At 56.7% G+C, this 19,822-nt stretch overlaps 1 protein-coding gene and 1 pseudogene across 1 annotated transcript in view; both read left to right on the top strand.

Annotated features, from left to right (window-relative positions):
* TNXB (tenascin XB) overlaps positions 1 to 19,815 on the top strand; it is a 69,028-nt gene extending 49,213 nt beyond the window's left edge. The window contains exons 41-58 of the mRNA XM_059715232.1: positions 631 to 945; positions 3,919 to 4,209; positions 4,904 to 5,203; positions 6,851 to 7,141; positions 9,439 to 9,732; positions 10,539 to 10,868; positions 11,265 to 11,576; positions 12,529 to 12,651; positions 12,864 to 13,007; positions 13,237 to 13,356; positions 14,081 to 14,224; positions 14,504 to 14,634; positions 14,711 to 14,843; positions 15,247 to 15,398; positions 16,402 to 16,498; positions 17,612 to 17,773; positions 18,634 to 18,797; positions 19,441 to 19,815. Of these exons, the coding sequence (XP_059571215.1) occupies positions 631 to 945; positions 3,919 to 4,209; positions 4,904 to 5,203; positions 6,851 to 7,141; positions 9,439 to 9,732; positions 10,539 to 10,868; positions 11,265 to 11,576; positions 12,529 to 12,651; positions 12,864 to 13,007; positions 13,237 to 13,356; positions 14,081 to 14,224; positions 14,504 to 14,634; positions 14,711 to 14,843; positions 15,247 to 15,398; positions 16,402 to 16,498; positions 17,612 to 17,773; positions 18,634 to 18,797; positions 19,441 to 19,521 (3,584 nt within the window). The 3' untranslated portion in view covers positions 19,522 to 19,815. The remainder of the gene's footprint in view (positions 1 to 630; positions 946 to 3,918; positions 4,210 to 4,903; positions 5,204 to 6,850; positions 7,142 to 9,438; positions 9,733 to 10,538; positions 10,869 to 11,264; positions 11,577 to 12,528; positions 12,652 to 12,863; positions 13,008 to 13,236; positions 13,357 to 14,080; positions 14,225 to 14,503; positions 14,635 to 14,710; positions 14,844 to 15,246; positions 15,399 to 16,401; positions 16,499 to 17,611; positions 17,774 to 18,633; positions 18,798 to 19,440) is intronic.
* LOC132244266 (U6 spliceosomal RNA) lies at positions 16,842 to 16,941 on the top strand (annotated as a pseudogene).
* Positions 19,816 to 19,822: the final 7 nt, after the last annotated feature.

Raw genomic sequence — 19,822 nt, 5'->3', positions numbered from 1 at the left:
CACCCCAAACAATATCCTGGGACTGGCCCATATACACATCGCCCTTCCAATCTGGGCTTAGTGACTGGCTGAATGCACTGCTGTTTTTCTGCCATTGATTCAAAGATGCCATCGCAGGATAACCATTTAGATGCACTTTGTGATATCCTGAGATAAACTGTTCATCCTTTTCATCCTGTGAATCTTTTAGGAATTTATCCCAGGACAACTGACATGGATGTCTGAAGGGAGTGCGCTTTCTCCCAAGATAAAATGGTTTATCCCAGGACAAATGCAATGTCTGTTTGTAGCCTGTCTCAGGTGGAGACAGAGGTTTCTTAGCACAGTTTCCAGATGTTGGAATGGAGTTTAAGTGTCTCTCCCATTTCCCCAAGTAGAAGAACTCCAGCCTCACAGGTCCCAGCAAGTGTCTCCCTGGCCTTGTGGCAGCTCCATCCATCTACACAACTACCCATGGGGGCTCTTTCCCCTTCAGGACCCTGCTTCCATCACCAGGAACCAGGGGCAGCTTTCCACCAAGGACCTAGTCTCCTGGGGGATGTTCTCTCTTCCTCTTTTCCACTGCACACATCAGGTCTCCTCCAGTGATTCACCACTCATTGATGCCCATAATCTGTCTCCCTGTCACAGCCTCAGCCCCACAGAAGGAGGAAAAGGAGAAAGAACCAACGGCAGCCCCAGCCCAGCCCAGCCTGGGGGAGCTCTCAGCCTCCAACATCACCCACGACTCTGTCCGCCTCTCCTGGACCATCCCACAGGGGCAGTTTGACTCCTTCACCGTCCAGTACAGAGACACGGAGGGGAAGCCCCAAGCCCTGCCCGTGGATGGGGGATCCCGTACAGCCACCGTCCCTGGCCTGGTGCCTTCTCGCCGATACAAGTTCCATCTCTATGGCATTTCCGGGCAGAAGCGCCTTGGCCCTGTCTCCACTGAGGCTGTCACAGGTCAGCGGCTGACAGGAGAATGCCTCTCCTGTCTTCCTCCTGTCACCTTCCTTCCTACTCCACAAAGCAGCCCACCGTGGCTCCAAGCTGTCGGCTCTCTCCCTTCCACCCAATATCCATGATTTAATCCCTCCTATACCATGGCCCTCCGGGCAGGAGCCACATAGGCAAGGTGCACAGCCAATGTATAAACACATTACTTTTTTGTCCCGTGACGCACCAGATATCCCCCGCTTCATAGCAGACTTGATTAATTGAGTCTGCTTTGCATGCAAGCTGAGGCAACTGCGCTGCTCCGTGTGCAGTTGTATGAGTGGCGAAATGCGTGTCAGCATGCAGAAAATGGTGGCGGGGCACTTTTAAATTAAACCACTTCCAATGTGTTTTAGTTCAAAAGTGCACTGCTGCCATTTTCTCAGGGCCGATGTGCATGTCCCCGCTTATACAACTGCAAGCATCACAGCGCTGGGTGCTTTTCAAAGGGCCCAGCACTGCAGCACTTGCGTGTGTAAAAATGCCCTCCCCTTCCAGTTCCCTAAGAACAGAAGCAGTTCCAGACTGGGTCAGCCCAATGAGCCATCTAGCCCAGTGTCTTGTCCCCCAGTAGTGGCAGAAGTAGGGGCTATACAGGGGGAGAACTGAACCGGACCTCTCTAGAGGGGTCTGTCCCCTATTCAGCACCCTCCCTGACATCCACCATTATGGGTTAGAGATTCCAGAAGAAACATCTCCAGCTGTTCTGGTCTATAGCAGGGGTGGGCAAAATACAGCCCACAGGCTGGGTCTGGCTTGCCCAAGGGATCTTGTTGGGCCCACAGTGGGTCCCTTGGTCCCACCTGGCCCAGGTGCAGGAGGCACAATGCCCGATCCGTAGTGTGTGTTGCCAGTCCCACCTCCTGCACAATGGGTCTGGGGCAGTGCGGTGGCTGGACTACATTTTCTGGCAGCCCTGGCAGAGGCAGCTCCTTCTGGCTGCCATTGCCAGACACAGACCCATTGCCTATGCACCCCAGCCCATCCACCCTACACCCACTGTCCATCCCACACCCAAGGGCAGGGCGCTCTGTTGGGTGGCTGGGATGGGGGGAGAGCAGTGTCCAGGAGCAAGATGGGTAGGCAGGGCTGGGGAGACCCCAGGATCTTGAGGTGGTGACAGCATAGGGCCAGGGCTGAGACTGAGGCCAGAGTAAAGCCCTGATCCACTGCCCCCATGCCCCTGTGACAAGTGTAGGTGCCATTGGCAGGGGTGTGTGGGGAGTGGATCATGGCCCTGCCCTGGCCCCACACTGTCACTGTTCCAAGATCCTAGACCCAGCCACTGCCCCAAGATCCCGAACCCATGGAGACCTGGCCATGGTCCCATCCTGTCTGCCTGGCTGCACACCTGCCCACGCAGCTCCATAGACACCCTGGGATTATGGGGCAGGACTGGGGCCAGGGCAGAGGCCTGGTTCGGAGGGCAGGGGTGTGCGGGGAGTAGATTGCAGCGCCACGGAGACCAGCCAGGAGCCACACAGGCAAGGTGCACAGCCAGGTGGAGGGGCTGGGGCCATGGATGGGCAGGGAGTCGCATCTAGGGCCAGGATCTTGGGGTGGTGACAGTCTGAGACCAGGGCCAGGACAGAGCTGCAATCCACTCCTCACGCGCCCCTGCCCACGGAAACAGTGCCCATCACAGGGGTGTGTGGGCAGTGGATCAGGACTCTGCCCTGGCCCTGGCCCTGGCCCTGGCCCTGGCCCTGTGTTGTCACTATCCCACAACCCCACCCTGTGATCCCAGCCTCACCGACTCATCCCAGTCCTGAACACCACTCCTCACCTGCCCATGGCCTCATCCCACATAGCTGTTGCATGGGCAGTAATGCTGACCAGGCCCACAACAGCTCAGAAAAACTCCCTATGTGGCCCATGGGCCCAAATAATCACCCGCCCCTGGTCTATAGCCATTAATAGATCTATCCTCCATGAATTCATGCAGATCATGGTTGACCCTGGCTCTGCTCTCTGCCTCCGCCCCATCCCGTGGCAATGAATTCCACACGTTAACAATGTGTGGCATCAAAAAAGTCCTCTCTCGTTAGTTTTAAACCAATAAACTCCTTATTGCAGTGGGTGCCCCTGGTTCTAGTCTTCTGAGACCGGGTAGACAACAGGTCCCTGCTCACTTGGTACACACCTTCCATGATGTGACAGACCTCTGTCCTAGCCCCTCTCGGCCTTCTCCTCTCATAAGGAAAGAGTCCAAACCTTTTGTAGTGTCTCCTGATTTGGCAACTCCTCCAGGCCCCTGATCATTTGGGTTGCTCTTCTGTAGACCTTTTCTAACTCTACTACATCCTTGTTGAGATGCAGAGCTGTGCTCAGTATTTAAGATGTGGGTGCACCATGGCTTCATATAATGGCATGAAAGTGTTCTCCATTGGGTTTTCATGTCCCTTTTTAATGATGCTCAGCATTTTATTGTCTTTTTTGGCAGGCTGAGCTGACATTTTGAGAGAGCCATCTACAATGACCTCAAGTCCCTCCCCTGAGACGTGACAGCTAGCTCAGAACTAACTCACCCCCTTGTCTCCACATTAGCCTCGGGCCAGGATGGTCACTAATCCCTTGTCTTCCCCCTCAGGGTGTCTTTCCTTAACTCTTTTCTTTCCCTCTAGAAAGACAGAATATCCTGGAGTCTCCCCTCTCTCTCACTGGGCATTTCTTTCCTGGGTCAATACCAGCCATCTCTGCACCCATCAGAGCTTACTCACCTTCCAGGACAGGGAGAGAACCTTGCATCCAGCCCCCCAGCTCACCCTGCTCTTACCCACCAGCCCCTCTCAGAGCAGGGAGAGAATTTAGGTGTCCGGGCCCACCCTGGCCACCCAGCCTCCATGCTGCCCTTCCTTATCTTGCCATCCTATCCTGGACATCCATTGATGCTGTCTCTGCCCAGATCCCTTATTCCTCTACCTGCTCTCTCTCTTGCAGCCCCATCACGGGAGACAGACCTTCAGACTCCACCTCGCCTGGGGGAGCTCTCGGCATCCGACGTCACCCACGACTCCATCCTGCTCACCTGGACCGTCCTAGAGGGCACCTTTGACTCCTTTATCATCCATTACCGAGATGCATCAGGCAAACCCCAGGCCCTGCCTGTGGGTGGGGCCCACCGCTCCTTCCGTGTCCCAAGTCTGGCCCCCTCCCAGCGGTACAAGTTTAACCTCTATGGCATCTCTGGAAGGAAGCGCATTGGCCCCATATCCACTGATGCCAACACAGGTCTGCAAGAGTCTCTATAGGGAAGAGATTTGGGGCAAGAGGGAGCACCTCCAGACTCAGCCATGAGGGGGCAGCTTTTAATGAGGAGCTTATAATGAGGAGGGCCCAACAAAAGGCTTCATCCAGGCCCATGTAGGGCCCAGGTCTGGGCTGGGTTCCATGGGGCAGGTGGGCATGGTGCCCTCCCTCCAGCCTGGACATGCGAAAGGCATGGCACCCAGCCTTGAGTCACGGTTCAATCCGCGGTTGGACTAGATGATCTCCTAAGGTCCCTTCTGGCCTTGCTTCTCTATGATAATGAATATGACCATGAATAGCACCTTATCATGGCTCAGGCAGCCACAATGTATCCGGTACGTTTGGAAGGTGGCTTTCATATCCATGAGGTCAGAACTGCACCCTCTTGTCTGGGGAGGGTGAGATTCTGGGCACCAGGATGGGGGCTCAGGAAGGGTGACAGTAGATAGAAAGTGGCACGGTGTTTGGTCTTGGCTTTGTCCTCCTCCACAGGGCATTGAATGAGCAAAGCTCCTTCCTCGCAGGCCCCTGCCATTCCCCATCAGCTTCTGCTCCTGTCTCATCAGCTTCCAGTTCATCCCTCTGCACCCCACTACCTGCCACATCCCCTCCCCAGAGTGGTCATTCATGGATCCTGTCTTGATCCCATCTTGCATTCTGCTCCTGTCTCTCTCAGTCCCAGCACCACGGGAGGAGACAACAGCAGCCCCGGCCCAGCCCAGCCTGGGGGAGCTCTCGGCCTCTGACATCACCCACGACTCCGTCCGCCTCTCCTGGACCGTCCCAGAGGGGGAATTTGACTCCTTCACCATCCAGTACAAAGACGCGAAGGGGAAGCCCCAGGCCCTGCCTGTGGATGGGGGGTCCCGGGCGGTCACAGTGCCCAGCCTGACACCCTCCCGACGATACAAGTTCCATCTCTACGGTGTCTCAGGGCGGAAGCGCCTTGGCCCCATCTCCACCGAGGCTGTCACAGGTTAGTGGCTGTCACCATGGCCCCCCTCTCCTTTCTTCTCGTTCCACCGAGCCAGCCTAAGGCCTTCTCATCTCAGCTCTCTCCTCCTTCCCTCAGTGGGGTTCATCCCCTTCCTCTCCTGCATCCTGAACCTCCTTCCCCCTCCATTACATCCTAAGTTTTCCTGATCTGTCCTTCCACAGTGATTCTTCCTCCTTTCTTTGCTTTCTTGCTTCCTGCTTCCCTCCTCTCCTCTTCCCTCCTCTGGTTGTTGGTTCATAGCCACCTCTCCGTCTTCCTCTTTGATTTTGTCCTGCTCCAAGTCTCTCATGCCCTGGTGATGTTCACATTCTCATACATCCCTGTTTATTGCTCACTTCCCTCCCATTCCTTCACTCCAGACCTTCTAGAAAAGTAAGGCTGGAAGGGATCTCAAGAGAGCATCTAGTCCAACCAGGTATCAAATCTGAGATCTCAGTTTTATTAGCACCAAGCTCTAGCCAACCTTCTCTCTTCCTTTCCCAGGTCATAGGATCCTAGGAAAGTTACAGCTGGATAATCACTGGAAAGGACCTTACAAGATCACATCTAGTGCAGGCAGGATTTTCCCTGACTAAACCATCCTGGCCATGTCTGTCCAACCTTGGCACTTCCCAGGGATGGAGATTCCACCATGTCTCTGGGCAGCCCGATCTAGTGCTTAACTGCCCAGAGTCAGAAAGTTTCCCCTCCTCTCCAGCCTCAGTTTCCCCTGCTGCAGCTTGAAGTTGCTGCTCCTACTCCTGTCCCCTGTGGCCACAGGGAAAAGTCCATCTCTACCCTCTGTGTCATCGCCCTCAAGGGATTTGAAGACTACGATCAAGTCCCACCCCCCTAGTCTTCTCTTCTCCAGCCTCAATCACCTTAGCTCTTTCAGCCTGTCCTCATCAACCTTGCCTTTCAGGCTTCTAATCATTTGTGTTGCTCTGTGTTGGACTCTTTCCAATCTGTCCATGTCCTTCTTGAAATTCAGGGCCAGCACTGGTCCACGGGAGGCCTCCCCAGTGCTGAACAGAGCAGAAGAATCACTGCCCTGGATTTGCAAGAGATGCTCCGGTTAATACAACCCAGAAGGCAACAGCTTTGTTTACAACAAGAGTCACTGCTGGCTTATAATCAGATCATGATACCCTGTCACCCCCAGGTCCTTCTTTGCAGAGCTGCTGCCTGGCCAGTCATTCCCCAGCCTGGATTTGTCCATAAGGTCATTCCCTCCCAATTCCAGGACTTTGCACATATTCACTCTGTCTCTTCCCTCTTCATTCTGGGCACCACAATCCATCTCCCTCTGTCCTCCCATGGAGAATGTGATCCCCTTGGGATCATAGTATCATAGTGCTTAGGGTCAGAAGGGACCAAAACAGATCATCAGGTCTGCCCCCCGCCCCGGGCAGGAACAGGTGCCAGGGTCATATCACCCCAGCCAAATATCTGTCCAGCCTCCTCTTGAAGACCCCCAAGGTTGGAGAGAGCACCACCTCACTTGGGAGCCCATTCCAGAGCCTGTAAAGTAAAATGTTTCTTCCACCACTGTTCTACTTCCATGCATCAGCTTGATGTCTCCACCCGATCCATGGCCAATATCAACCACTTTTGTGTCCTTCACCTCCCTCTCTCTCTCTGTTCCAGCCCCGGTTCCACAAGGAGAAATCGTGACCCGGCTCAGGCTGGGGCAGCTGGTTACAGACAACATCACCCATGACTCCCTGGACCTTGCCTGGACTCTGGAAGAGGGTGACTTTGACTCCTTCATTGTCCACTACCGGGATGCAGCAGGAGAACCGCAGGCCCTGCCTGTGGATGGGGCCCAGCGTTCCCTCCATGTCCCCAACCTGGCACCCTCCCGACGGTACAAATTCAACCTCTACGGTGTCTCTGGGCGGAAGCGCCTGGGCCCACTCTCAACCGATGCCATCACAGGTCAGTGGCTGCTGCCAGGAGCTCCAGCTCCGGCTCTGATTCCTTCCATCACATCTTCTCTCCGTGCTTCCTGCCCCCATCCGTCCCTTGGGATTTCTCCTCCTCCACCCACAAATCAGGTCCCTTTCCTGCTGCATCTACCATGTTTCCTCTTCAGTCTGTCTTCCTTCCTCTCCCCAGTAGTGTCAGAGGGATGTTGTAGCCATGATGATCCATAAGTTATGTGAGAGGCAAGGAAGTTTTTGAACATTTTTACCTGGAGGTTTTTAAGACCTGGCTAAGACCTTGGCTGAGATGATCTAGTTGGGGCTGGTCCTGCTTTGAGCAGGGGACTGGGCTAGATGTGACCTTCTGAGATCCCTTCTAACCCTCATTTTCTATGATTCTTTGATTCTATGATCTCTAAGGCCCCTGGTACACACTACATAAATTACACAATTAACTGGTGAATCATATCAATTTAGACCAGCCACACATGCAAAGTCATTGTCACATGATAAAAATGACTATCCAGCTATAAAAAGAGACAACCAGCTCTGAAGTTAGTGCCTAAAAATGTGTAACAGCTCCGTAGCTGGTTTCTAGCTAGCTTGAATTTGAATGTGTAGTAGGACCCTTAGGGTGACCGCTTTTATTTGACCAGCTATGTAGAATGACATATTACAGCCCAACTATGCAGGAAAACTTCAGAAAAGCTGAGACACCATCTTCCTTGTTTGACCTCTTCCAAAAGGGATCAGCTTAAACAAGAGATACTTATGCTTCTTCTCCTTTCTTCTTTCATATGCCATCAGATATCAACTTCCAAATCCATGAGCCGTTGTCTGGTATTGTTGCTCAGTTATCACTCTGCCCATCTGGGCATTTGTAAAGATTGCAGCTTTCGATGAAGTGCTGTGCTGTTTGCTGGGCACCACATTCACACAGGGGGCTGTCCAAGATGTTCATCTTCTGAAGCGTTGTTTTGAGGTGTCCATATCCAGATTTCAGTCCATTCAACTTGACCCATGCTTCTCTGTCAAAGTCGTGCCCAATGGGGGACTTGTTTGGTGTTGGTATAAAATGCCATAGGAATAGAAGTGACCTTTTCTAGTGGCCAGCCCACTCAGTTACTACCCATAGGTTTGGTTCAATATCCCCAGTCTCTTCCACGATCTTGCAGGCTACATGTATAAGTGGTTTATGACTTTTAAGCCTCTTAAGCCTCCATCTGTTCAGGTCTTCAGTTAACGGTTAATGGAGCAGGTGATTTTCGTCATCTCTTACCTCTATTGCCAGTAGTGATCTTAGGGCCTGTCTTCTTATATCACTTTCTCTGATGCCCAAGAGTCAAGGGAGTACATCTGTGTGCAAGTTGTTCAGCCTGTTATGAGTCTCTGTGCACAAAGTACAGTGTTGAGCTTTTGCGTGTGATGACTTCCGGACCATACAGGAGCCCAGTATCCTGCTGGGGTGCATAACATTGTGAGTGCAGTGGTTCTGAGCACATTGATGTTGGCAACCCTTGCCATGCTGGCTAAACATCTTTAAATGTATATATACTTATACTACAAAACTAGGAGACATTCAACCGGAAACCTACCTGACTATTATGCAGCACACCCAAATGTACAGCCAAAACTACCTGATGACAGCCAGCCAATGGAAGAGGAGAAAGGACAATCAAAGTCATCTCACCGGCAACACCAAAAGGGGCCAAGACAGCAGCACTCAAAGCACCAACACCAACAACCTATCACCAAACCCACTGTCCCACTCTAAAATATCTGTCCTCTCCAAAGGCTTGAACTTCTGCCTAGAAAAAGAAACCTGAGAAGATAGTAATATATGGAGAATCAGAAGAATTCTTCTGCAGGCTTCACCTGAAAGAAGAAATCCACAACTAGGCCAGAGCCACCACTTGCAACCCTCCTGAGAAGGACAACATTGTTGGTCCAATAAAAGATATGACCACTTGCTGCTTCCCAACATCTTCCTCCCTCTGCCCCAGCCATCTTGCCCTATATGCGGTATTGGAGGTATCTGTAGGAGACCCCTATGCTGTCCTCTTGTCTGTCCCCTCGATGCCTTGCTTACCAGGGGATGTTTCTGCCACCCCCTTCTAGCCCAACCGGAGCTCTCCACCTCAAAGACACTACCCTAGATCTTCACCACCCACTTCTCCCCCTTATTGTCTCCTGTGCTATTACTCCCAACCCATCTCCATCCAGTGGGAGGAACAGGGTGCCCTCAAGGACTCTGAGGCCCAGCAAACCCTCAGGCACATGCTTTATTCTCCCCCTAATTTTCTGTTGCAGCCCAGGCACCACGGGAGAAGGAACCCCCAGCCCAGCCCAGCCTGGGGGAGCTCTCAGCCTCCAACATCACCCACAACTCCGTCCGCCTCTCCTGGACCATCCCGCAGGGGGAGTTTGATTCCTTCACCGTCCAGTACAAGGACGTGGAAGGGAAACCCCAGGTCTTGCCCCTGGACGGGGGATCTCGCACAGTCACTGTTCCAGGCCTGGCATCCTCCCGGCGATACAAATTCCACCTCTATGGCATCTCTGGGCGGAAGCGCCACGGCCCCGTCTCCACTGATGTTGTCACAGGTCAGCACACTTGTAATTATAGTATTTGATGTTTTTATATATATTACGGCATGTGTGCATGTGTGTATCTATAGATGTGTGTATATGTGTGTGTGTATGTATATAATGTGTCTATATATATATTTACATATTGTGTGTGTGTGTGTATGTATCTATATGTGTGTGTCTGTATGTGTGTATATATGTTCCTGTATACCTGTATACATTATGTGTGTACATACGTGCATATCTATATATGTGTGTGTATGTCTATATATGTTTGTGTATGTGTGTGTGACTATGTAGATGTGTGTGTGTGCGTGCGTGCGTGTGTAGAATACATGCCATCATTTACATAATAAAATATATTCTGCTTTCTGCTCCCCGCCCTATATGCCGCAGTGCTTCTTTGTCCTCTCCCCTTTTCCTTGCCACAGGTTGGCCACCCCATTATATTATGATGGCATGATGTGTAGGCTATTGTGCCTCTTATCATGAGATCCCAGAGCAGTGGGACCATGCTGACCCCCAGGAGTCACACCCCCAACTCGGGGAAGGATCATCCTGGCTAAATCAGCCCAGCTCTCTGCTTCTGTAACCTGTGCTTAAAACTGCATGACCCCCCGCCCCCACCCCCCCCAACACCTAGTGCCTGCTTGTAATAATGATTTGGGCTAATTTAGGGGGGAGAAGTGCATGTTGCGTGCTAGAAAATATGGTAGCAAACACTGCTGGGGCCCAGATGCTGCAGCCAGCTGTATTCCCTGCCCCCCAAAAGCAAATCCTGAGGTTTCCAGTTGTCCCAACCCACTGCCCATCTCTTGTAGCCATCGCCACGAAGCAAGCGCAGCTGATGGAGGAGGAGAAAGAAAAGGAGGAGGAAGGCAGGCAGCCGGGGCTCCAGCTGGGGGACCTGGCAGTCTCAGAAGTCACCAAGGACTCGGTGCGGCTCTCCTGGACCGTGCGGGAAGGCACCTTTGACTCCTTCCTCGTCCAGTACGAGGATGCCGAGGGGAGGCCCCAGGCCCTGCCCCTGGACGCGGGGACCCTCACAGCTGTTGTCTCCGACCTGGTGCCCTCCCACCGGTACCAGTTCCACCTCTATGGCATCTCAGGGCAGAAGCCCCATGGCCCCGTCTCCACCGATGCGGTCACAGGTACTGGAGGGTTGGAGCCAGGCAGAGCTGGGACCCCGGACACCTGGGCTTGGTGGGACGAGGGTAGGGGCTGGAGGGGGCGGCGGCAGGCATGGGACTGGGAGTGGGGATGGGGCGGAGGGGACCCCAAAAGCTCTGCACATACACAGGGGGACAGACCTGGCCCTGCCCCTTCCTGGGTGGGGACAGCATAAGCCCCGCCCCTCCCCTGCAAAAGCAGGGGCCTCTTCCCCCCCCATCCCACCAGGGCTCTAAGTAACCCCTTCCTGCCTGGACCCGGCCCCATCCCACCCCTCCCTCTCCCCTTCCCCTCCCCCTGCCCAGACCTCATTAACCCCTTCCTGCCCTCACAGGTGCCTAACCAGCCTTTCTGCTCTTCTCCTCCCACTGCTGCAGCCTTCCCAGAGGCCCAGAGCGAGCCCCCGGCCCAGCTGAGCCAGCTGGCGGTGTCGGAGATGCTGCCCACCTCAGTGCGCCTGAGCTGGGACGCGCCTGCCGGAGAGTTTGACACCTTCCTCATCCAGTACCGGGACACAAGGCCCGGAGGAAGGCTGGGGCCAGTGCAGGAAGCAGAGGTGCCGGGGGGGCAGCGCTCAGCCGTGCTGCGGGGGTTGCAGCCTAGCACCCATTACAGCCTCACCCTCCACGGCATCAAGGGCAGGGAGCGGGCGGCCAGCCTCAGCGGCACGGCGCGGACCTCCAGCCTCGGTAATAGCACTGGGAGCCCCACGCCATGCCCCTCAGCACGGGCCCTTTGTGCCCCTCCAGGGGGCTGCGGGCAGCGCTGATGCCCCTACTGACCCCCTGCATCACAGCACCCCCCAGTGCCCCCCGGGGACCTGCACCAGCCCTGTCTGCCTAGGACAGCACCCCCTGCTGGACCCCTGGGTCTTGCCCCAGCCCTGGGGGTGGGATGGTACAAGCAAGTGCTCAGTGTGGGGCAGAAAGTGCTGCCCAGCATGGTGGCCCGCTGGGAGGGCTCACCTGGCCCTGGCCACCTGGCAGTGGTTCCAGCTCCACAGCACACAGATAGCATGTGGGGAGGGATGGGGGGGTGATCAGTCAGGCAGTGGATGGGTGGATGGACAGGTGGGTGGGTGTGGCTGGAGGGAGGGAAGGAGGGAGGGAGGGATGGGTGGCTGGGTGGGTGGATGTATGGAGAGAAGAAATGGGCGGGCAGGTGGGTGAGTGGTTGGAGAAAGGGAGGGAAGGAGGGGTGGGTGGCAGGAGGGATAGATGGATAGGTGGGTGGATGTATGGAGAGAGGGAGAAATGGATGGATGGAGGGAGGGAGGGAGGGAGGGAGAGAGGGAGGGAGGGATGTGATGGATGGATGGAGGGAGAGAGGGAGGGAGGGATGGGTGGGTTGAGGGAGGGAGGGATAGAGGGATGCATAGGTGGGTGGGTGGGTGGATGGATGGATGGAGGGAGACAGGGAGGGAGGGATGGATGGAGGGGTGTTTACAGAAGGGCAGAAGGAATGACTGGGGGGTGTGGGGATGGCAGGGAGGGGCCACATAGAAATGAAGGGATGGACCACTGAGGGGGTGCACGTGGCCTGCCCAGTCCTGCCCCCTGCTGTTTGTACCAGGCATGACTCCCCATTGTATCAGTGCCTCTGGGCTACAGGCTCTGCCCTCACCTCCTCTCCCTCCCCCAGAGCTGGGCAGCCCCCGTGACCTGCGCTTCAGCGACATCCAGGAGACCTCGGTGGGCGTGAGCTGGGGGCCGCCGTCTTCCCGCCCTGACCGCTACAAGGTGTCCTACCAGCTGACTGACGGTGGTAAGTGACCCCCAACCTCAACCCCCAGCACCACCTGGTGTCCTCCAGGTCCCGCCCCAGCCCTGGCTGCAATAGTGCGAGCAAGTGTGCAGTGTCAGGGAGAAAGTGCCAGCCATAGCAAAATGCATCCTAGTGCCCCCCGGGGTGACTGCCCCAGGCAGAGCACCCGTGCTGGACCCTCGAGGGGGCCCTCTGACAGGCTTGTCCCACAGGGGAGCCACAGAGCATAGTGCTGCAGGGGACCCAGCTGGAGACCACGCTGCGGGGGCTGGCACCAGGCTCCAGCTATGAGGTCAGCGTGATGTCGATGCGTGGCTTCGAAGAGAGCGAACCCCTCATCGGCTATGTTACCACAGGTACTGCCCGGATGCCTGGCTCCTGGTTTCCATCCACTCCCCCTCTCCAGGGGGTGAGCACTACCACCCAGGAGACCTCAGCACCCCCTTGGAGCTATGGGGTCCCTATGCTGCCAACCCAGATGCCTGGGTTCCTTCCCCTCCCCTGCCCAGGGTGCAAGTACCGCATGTTCCTGGATGCCTGGATCCCTCTGTCCCTGGCTGACACTGCCCTGCTCTGTCCCCCCAGCCCCCGACGGCCCCTCGGACCTGCGTGCTATCAACATCACAGATTCGTCGGCCATGCTCAGCTGGCGCCCCCCCCAGGCCAAGGTCGACAGCTATGCGCTGAACTACGGGCCCCCCCAGGGTGAGAGCTGGAGCCCCCCCAACACCCAGCAGGACCCGCAGCTGTCCCCCAGGCCTCTGCTGTCACCCCTTTCCTCCTTCCCTCATCCTGTTTCTCTCTGCTTGTCCATCCGGCCATGTCTCCAACCCTGCCAACACCCATCCTCCATCCATCTGTCTATCTGTCCTCCTGTCCACCCATCCATCTCCATGCATGGTCATCCATCCAACCATCCATCCATCTGTCTGTCCACCCTTCTATCTATTCATCTGTCTGCTCATCTATCCATGTGTCCACCTGTCCTTCCATCCATCTGTTCATCCATTCATCCATCCATTTCCATGCATATCTGTCCATCCATCCATCTGTCCACCTCTCTCTCCATTCATCCATATTTCTTTCCATCCATCCATCCATCCATCCATCTCCATGCATACCCTTCCATCCATCCATCCGTCTGTCTGTCTGTCCATCCATCCATCCATCTGCCCACCCATTCATCTGTCCATCTCTTCACCTGTCCATCTCTACATCCATCAGTCTGTCCGTCCATCCATCCATCTCTCTCTCTTTCTCCTCCCAGCCTTTACCATTTCCTTTTCCTCTTTGCCCCTCACTCTTTCCCATACCTCCACCCTTTGGGAGCACTTGGAGGGGCTTAGTGGGAGGCAGGAACAGCTCAGAGCTAGGGGCCCTGCCCCCCATTCCTCCCAGCCCCATCTCACCCTGCCCGCATCTCCTGCAGGCCCCGCGATCACTGAGCGGGTCCCTGGGGATCAGACCCAGCACCCGCTCCAGGGGCTTCAAGTGGACACGGAGTATCAGGTCAGCATCAGCGGAGAGACAGGCAGCAACCGCAGCATCCCAGCCAGTGCCGCCTTCAGCACCGGTACCGTGGGCAGGGCGGGGGCAGAGAGCAGGTGGTAGGGCTGGGCTTCTGGATACAGTGGGAAGGAGGTTTGGGGGCAGGAGAGGTGAGCTGGGATCCTAGGGGGGGCAGGGATGGGGATTTGGGGGGCAAGAGGCAGAGAGGCTTGGGGAGGAGGTGAAAGGGGGGTTGGGGATGACCTGCTGGAGGGGGTCAGGAGCCCCTGCCCTTTTGGGAAGCCAGGGCTGGGGTCTTGGAGGTGGGTAGGGATGGCCTCGCTCTAACAGCCCCTCCTCACAGGGTCAGATGCCCCCCGCGACCTCCGAGCCATAGCCGTGACCTCCCGCAGCGCCCATCTAGTCTGGACCCCACCCCACAACCCCCCTGATGGCTACCTGCTAGTCTATGAGGGCCCCTCTGGCATCACACAGGTAACCCCCTCCCCACAACCCCCCACTCTCAGGGAACCCAGGCATCCAGGCTCACTGTGCCCCCTACCCCCTCCAGGAGGTGCCCCTGGCTGCAACTGCTGCCTCCCACGAGCTGCAGGACCTGGACCCATCCAGCCGGTACCGTGTGCAAGTGCAGGTGCTGCGGGGAGGTACTCCTGGTGCCCCCATCACCACTTCCTTCACCACCGGTGGGTGCACAGCCTGGACACCTGGGCTCTTTGGGAAGGGAAGAGGGTCTTGGGGGTGGGAGCAGGGGGTGGGGCTGGAGCCCCAGATGCCTGGGTTCCCTAACCAGAATTTAGAGGTGTCTGGGGGGGTTAGGCCCAGGACCCCCAACACCTGGGTTCTCTGGGAGGGGAGGGTGTCTGGGAGCAGTGGGGGCTGGAAGTCCGGAAGCATGGGGTCTCTGGGAGGAAATTGGGGCTGGGGCTTAGAGCTGGAGGGGCCTGAGAGTCTGGACACCTGGGGTCTATCCTGTGACTCAAAGAGGAATGGGGCAGGTACTTGGACACCTGGGTTTCTTGGGAAGGGGGGGGAGCTGCAGGGTGGGAGTCTGGGTGCCCAAGCCCTATGGTGCGCTGTGACCTACAGGGCGCCTGATGTACCCATTCCCCCGGGACTGCGCTGAGGAGCTGCTGAATGGGCCAAGCCAGTCGCGGGAGATGACCGTGTATGTGGGCGGTGCACGGGACCAACCCCTGAGGGTCTACTGCGACATGGACACAGATGGCGGTGGCTGGTTGGTGCGTGTGCAAGGGGGGACACACATGTGTGCAGAATATACACATGTGCACACACACACACACACCCACCACACACACACGCATGCATACACAGAGGGATTTGAACACTTCTTGTGCACACACGTGTGCCGATTGCCAAGCTCAGCCCACAGACCCTTGTGTGCACTCATGATCAGCTGCATTCCCAGAAGCATTTGAGCACTCACACAATGGGCGGATTCTCGTTAGGATTTGCACACTTGTCACACAAGCATTCATGGGCTGAGCTGCATGCTGGTCCTGCATATATGCACTCTTGCACACCTGTCGTCATTGGCATGTTCACATCTTCCCATAAGGATTAGTACACACACCAAACCCAGGCATCCAGCACATGTGTGCACATGTGCACACACACACACACACACACACACACACACACACACACACACACACACACATATCCAGAACCCAGGTATCCAGGACACACAGAAAACCCAGGCATCTGGGACACATGCACACACACACAGAACCCAGGTATCCTGGACACACAAGAATTGTTCCTCCTCAGCTCAGCTCCCCACATCCCCCATAACACCCTGCTTCCTGCACACACACACACACACACACACAGAACCCAAGTGTCTGGGACACAAACACACATTCACACAGAACCCAGGACACACACACACACACACACACACACACACACAGAACCCGGGTATCTGGAACATAGACACGCATGTGCATACACTCACAAAAATTCACATATTCACCCCAGCAGCACACCCTCATGTGCGCTCACTGTTATGTGCATACACACATGTGCACACTCATGGGAACATGCAGCCCACACCCCCGTGAACATGTGCCCACATTGGTGTGCTTGGCTGCAGACCCAGACCCCAGCATGCCCTCACAGAAGGATTCGCCCACTTCCCCTGGGGGTGATGGGGGGCAGGAGGGGATGTCCCCTGGAGGGGCATGCCAGGCTGTCTGTGACCCCCCGCCCCCACATCCCCAGGTGTTTCAGCGGCGCATGAACGGGAAAACCGACTTCTGGCGTGACTGGCAGGACTACGTCCAGGGCTTTGGCGACCTCTCCCGCGAGTTCTGGCTGGGTGAGTCCCCAGAACCCAGGTGTTTGGCACCCAGCCCCCAGTGCCCTGCTCCCAGAGCTGGCGGGAACCCAGGCATCCAGGTCCCCAGCCCCACGTCTCTGACCTACCATCCCCTACTGCCCTCCCAAAGAAACCAGATGTCCGGGATCCCAGCCCCGACTCCCCTGCTGTCACTGGGGGAGATCCCAAGAGTCCAATACCCAGGCCCCCAGCCCCTACTTCCCTCCCAGAGTTGAGAGGAACCCAGGACCCCTCCCCTCCCCTCTTCCCATGGCTAGAGGGAACCCAGGTGTCTGGGCACCCCAGCCCTCACCCTGGGCCCAGAGCTGGAGTGAACCCAGGCATCCTTTGGCCGCATGTATAGTAAAATTGGAACAATACAGAGGTTAGCATGGCCCCTGTGTAAGGGTGACATGCAAATTCATGAAGCGTTCCATACTTTTTAGCAAGCCTCTTCTGTGGCTGAAGGGCCAGAGTTGCAAGCTGGTGGCTGCAAGGTTGCCAGTTCAAGTCTGCCTGTCAGCTAGCTATTTTATAGGAAGGGGAATTAGCTCAAGTGGTAGAGTGCTCACTTAGCATGTGAGAGGTAGTGGGATCGATGCCCACATTCTCCGTTCATTTTTTTGGAGAAGACTCGGGGGGACTTGGTGGCAGCCTATATCAGGGGCATACACCAAGGCTTGGGGGAAGCATCTGTTCACCAAGGCCCCCCAGGGGAGGACAAGAAATAATAGGACAAGTAATAATAGGCACAAATTGATTGAAGATTGCTTCAGACTAGACATAAGGAAAAACTTTACAAGTCGAGTGCTGAGGGTCTGGAACAGGGTCCCCCCAGATGTGGTACAGGTACGCACCCTGGTGATCTTCAAGAAGCATCTTGATGCCCACTTGCTGGGGTCATCTGACCCCAGGTGTCTTTCCTGCCCACTGAAGCGGGGCTGGACCCGATGATCTGTAAGGTCCCTTCCAGCCCTTAACGACTATCCTAACCCTCAGCCCCCACTCCCCTCCCAGAGCTGGGGAGAAGCCAGGCATCCGCCCCCATCACCCCCCACCCCCTTGCTCCCAGAGCCAGGGGAAAAACCAGGTGTCTGGGTCCCTGCCTTTCAGGTAATGATGCACTACATGCACTGACCTCGGCCGGTGACTATGAGCTGCGAGTGGACCTGCGGGCAGGGGCCGAGGCCGCCCACGCCATCTACAGCCACTTCCGCGTGGACCCCCCCAGCGAGCACTACCGCCTGCATCTGGGGTCCTACCGTGGTACCGCTGGTCAGTTGGCAGTGTGGGGGGAATCCCTGGGCTCTTGGGGAGTCATCCTAAGACTGGAGGCATGGGGAGGTCCCTGGAGCCCATGAGGGGGGTCCCTGGAGCCTATGGAGGGGGCCCTAGGGTCTGAGGGGGGGATATGGGGCATTCCTGGCACCAGAGGAGACAGGGAGAGCCAAAGCCTTGTGGGGGATAAGGGATCCCTGGCCTCTGCGGCAATTGGGAGTTCACTGCAGGAACAAGCAGGGATGGAGCATTCTTGGAGCCCATGGGGGGTGTTGCTCAAGCTTAGGGGGAGTCCCTAGTGTCTTGGGGGCAGGGCTGACATTTTGAGGGAGATGGATAATCTCCGGGGTCTTGGAGGGGGGAGGAGGATTCCTTGGGGGCCTGGAAGAGTGGGGGGGTCACTATGGAGTCCAGGGGAGATGGGGGGAGCTGAGGTCTGAGGGCATTGGGGGCCTCTGGGGGGAGCCCTGGGCTCTTGGGGAAGGTGGGCAGGTCCTCATGCCTTGGAGGGGGTGGTCCATGGGGCCTAAGGGGAAGGGATAGAGGGTCTCTGGGACCTGGAGGGGAGGTGGGAGTCCCTGGAGCCAAGGGGGTGTCCTAGGAGCTGGGGGAGGTGGTCCCAAGGGTCTTGGGAGGTATGGGGGTGGTTCCCAGGGTCTTGGGGAAGCAGGGGGGTCCATGGGGGATGGGAATCACCCCAGGTCTTGGAGAGGGCATGGAGGGGGTTCCCAGGATCTGGGGAAGGCAGGGGGGTGTCCATGGGATGGCAGTCACCCCAGGTCTTGGGAGGGCACAGAGGGCCTGCAGGGAGACAGGTGAGAACCCAGGCGTCCAGGCTGACCAGCCCCTGCCCGCAGGCGATGCCATGAGCTACCACTCGGGCAGCGTGTTCTCGACGCGGGACCACGACCCCAACCGCCTCATCATCTCGTGCGCCGTCTCCTACCGCGGGGCCTGGTGGTACCACAACTGCCACTTTGCCAACCTCAATGGCATGTACGGCAACAACAAGGACCAACAGGTACCTGCCCGCGCTGCCCTGCAGGCACACTGGGCCATACAGGAGCCGTATGGACCATAAGAGGGCTGTATCCTGGAGGAACACCAGGCAGTACATTGGCTATATGGACGAGGGATGTGTTGTGAGGAGAGGACTGGGCCCTATGGGGATTATATGGATTGTTATGGGGGTGAGAACTGGGTCAGAGAGGGACTGGGGGGAGGCACCAGGCCATGTGGAAAAGACGCAGACCACGGGGGGAGTCAGCCGAGGGGGCCATATGGGGACAATGTGGACCGCAGGAAGGGGGAGCTGGGCCTTATGGACCCAGCACAGACTGAGGTGGGCATCATACAGGGTTGCGGGGAGGAGCCAGGACCCTGGGGGAGGCAGGGGCAGGCCGTACAAGGATCCTAAGAATCTTTGGGGGCCAACATGGCCCGGGCTGTACAAGAATGATATCAACCATGGGGACAATATAGAGCAGAGGGGAGGGGGACCTTGGAGACAGCAGGGACCCTCTGGATCTGGACACTGCCAGATCCAGAGGGGAGGGGATCTAGGCCCTATAGCCCTGATAGAGACCACTGGGCACTGTGGGTAAGTGGGATGGGCCTGTCAGTCTGTCCATCTCTCACCCCTTCTCCTTCCCCTCCTCCTGCAGGGAATTAACTGGTACAACTGGAAAGGCTTTGAGTTCTCCATCCCCTTCACTGAGATGAAGATCCGGCCCCGGCGCAGCTGAGCAGGGCCCGGATGGATGGACGGACAGACCCATGGACAGACAGACAGAGGCCTCCATGGACATCTCCCCCAACCAGGAGACCCTCCCAGATCCACCTCCTTGGGGGATGGAGCCCAGGCATCGTGGCAGCACCCCACAGGGTCCCAGCACTGCCAGGGGGAGGTCTCTGGGGGCACCCCAAAAAAACCCAGAAGGGGCAGACAGCAGCTTTACTAGGGGGGCAGCAGGGGATGCCAGGCCAAATGGGGCCTGGGGGAGTGGGCAGAGTTAAGAGGAAGGGGGCAGGGCTTTGGCGGGCAGG

This window comes from Alligator mississippiensis, chromosome 11, assembly GCF_030867095.1.
Source record: "Alligator mississippiensis isolate rAllMis1 chromosome 11, rAllMis1, whole genome shotgun sequence".
NCBI lineage: Eukaryota > Metazoa > Chordata > Crocodylia > Alligatoridae > Alligator > Alligator mississippiensis.
This window is presented reverse-complemented; position numbering and strand designations above follow the sequence as displayed.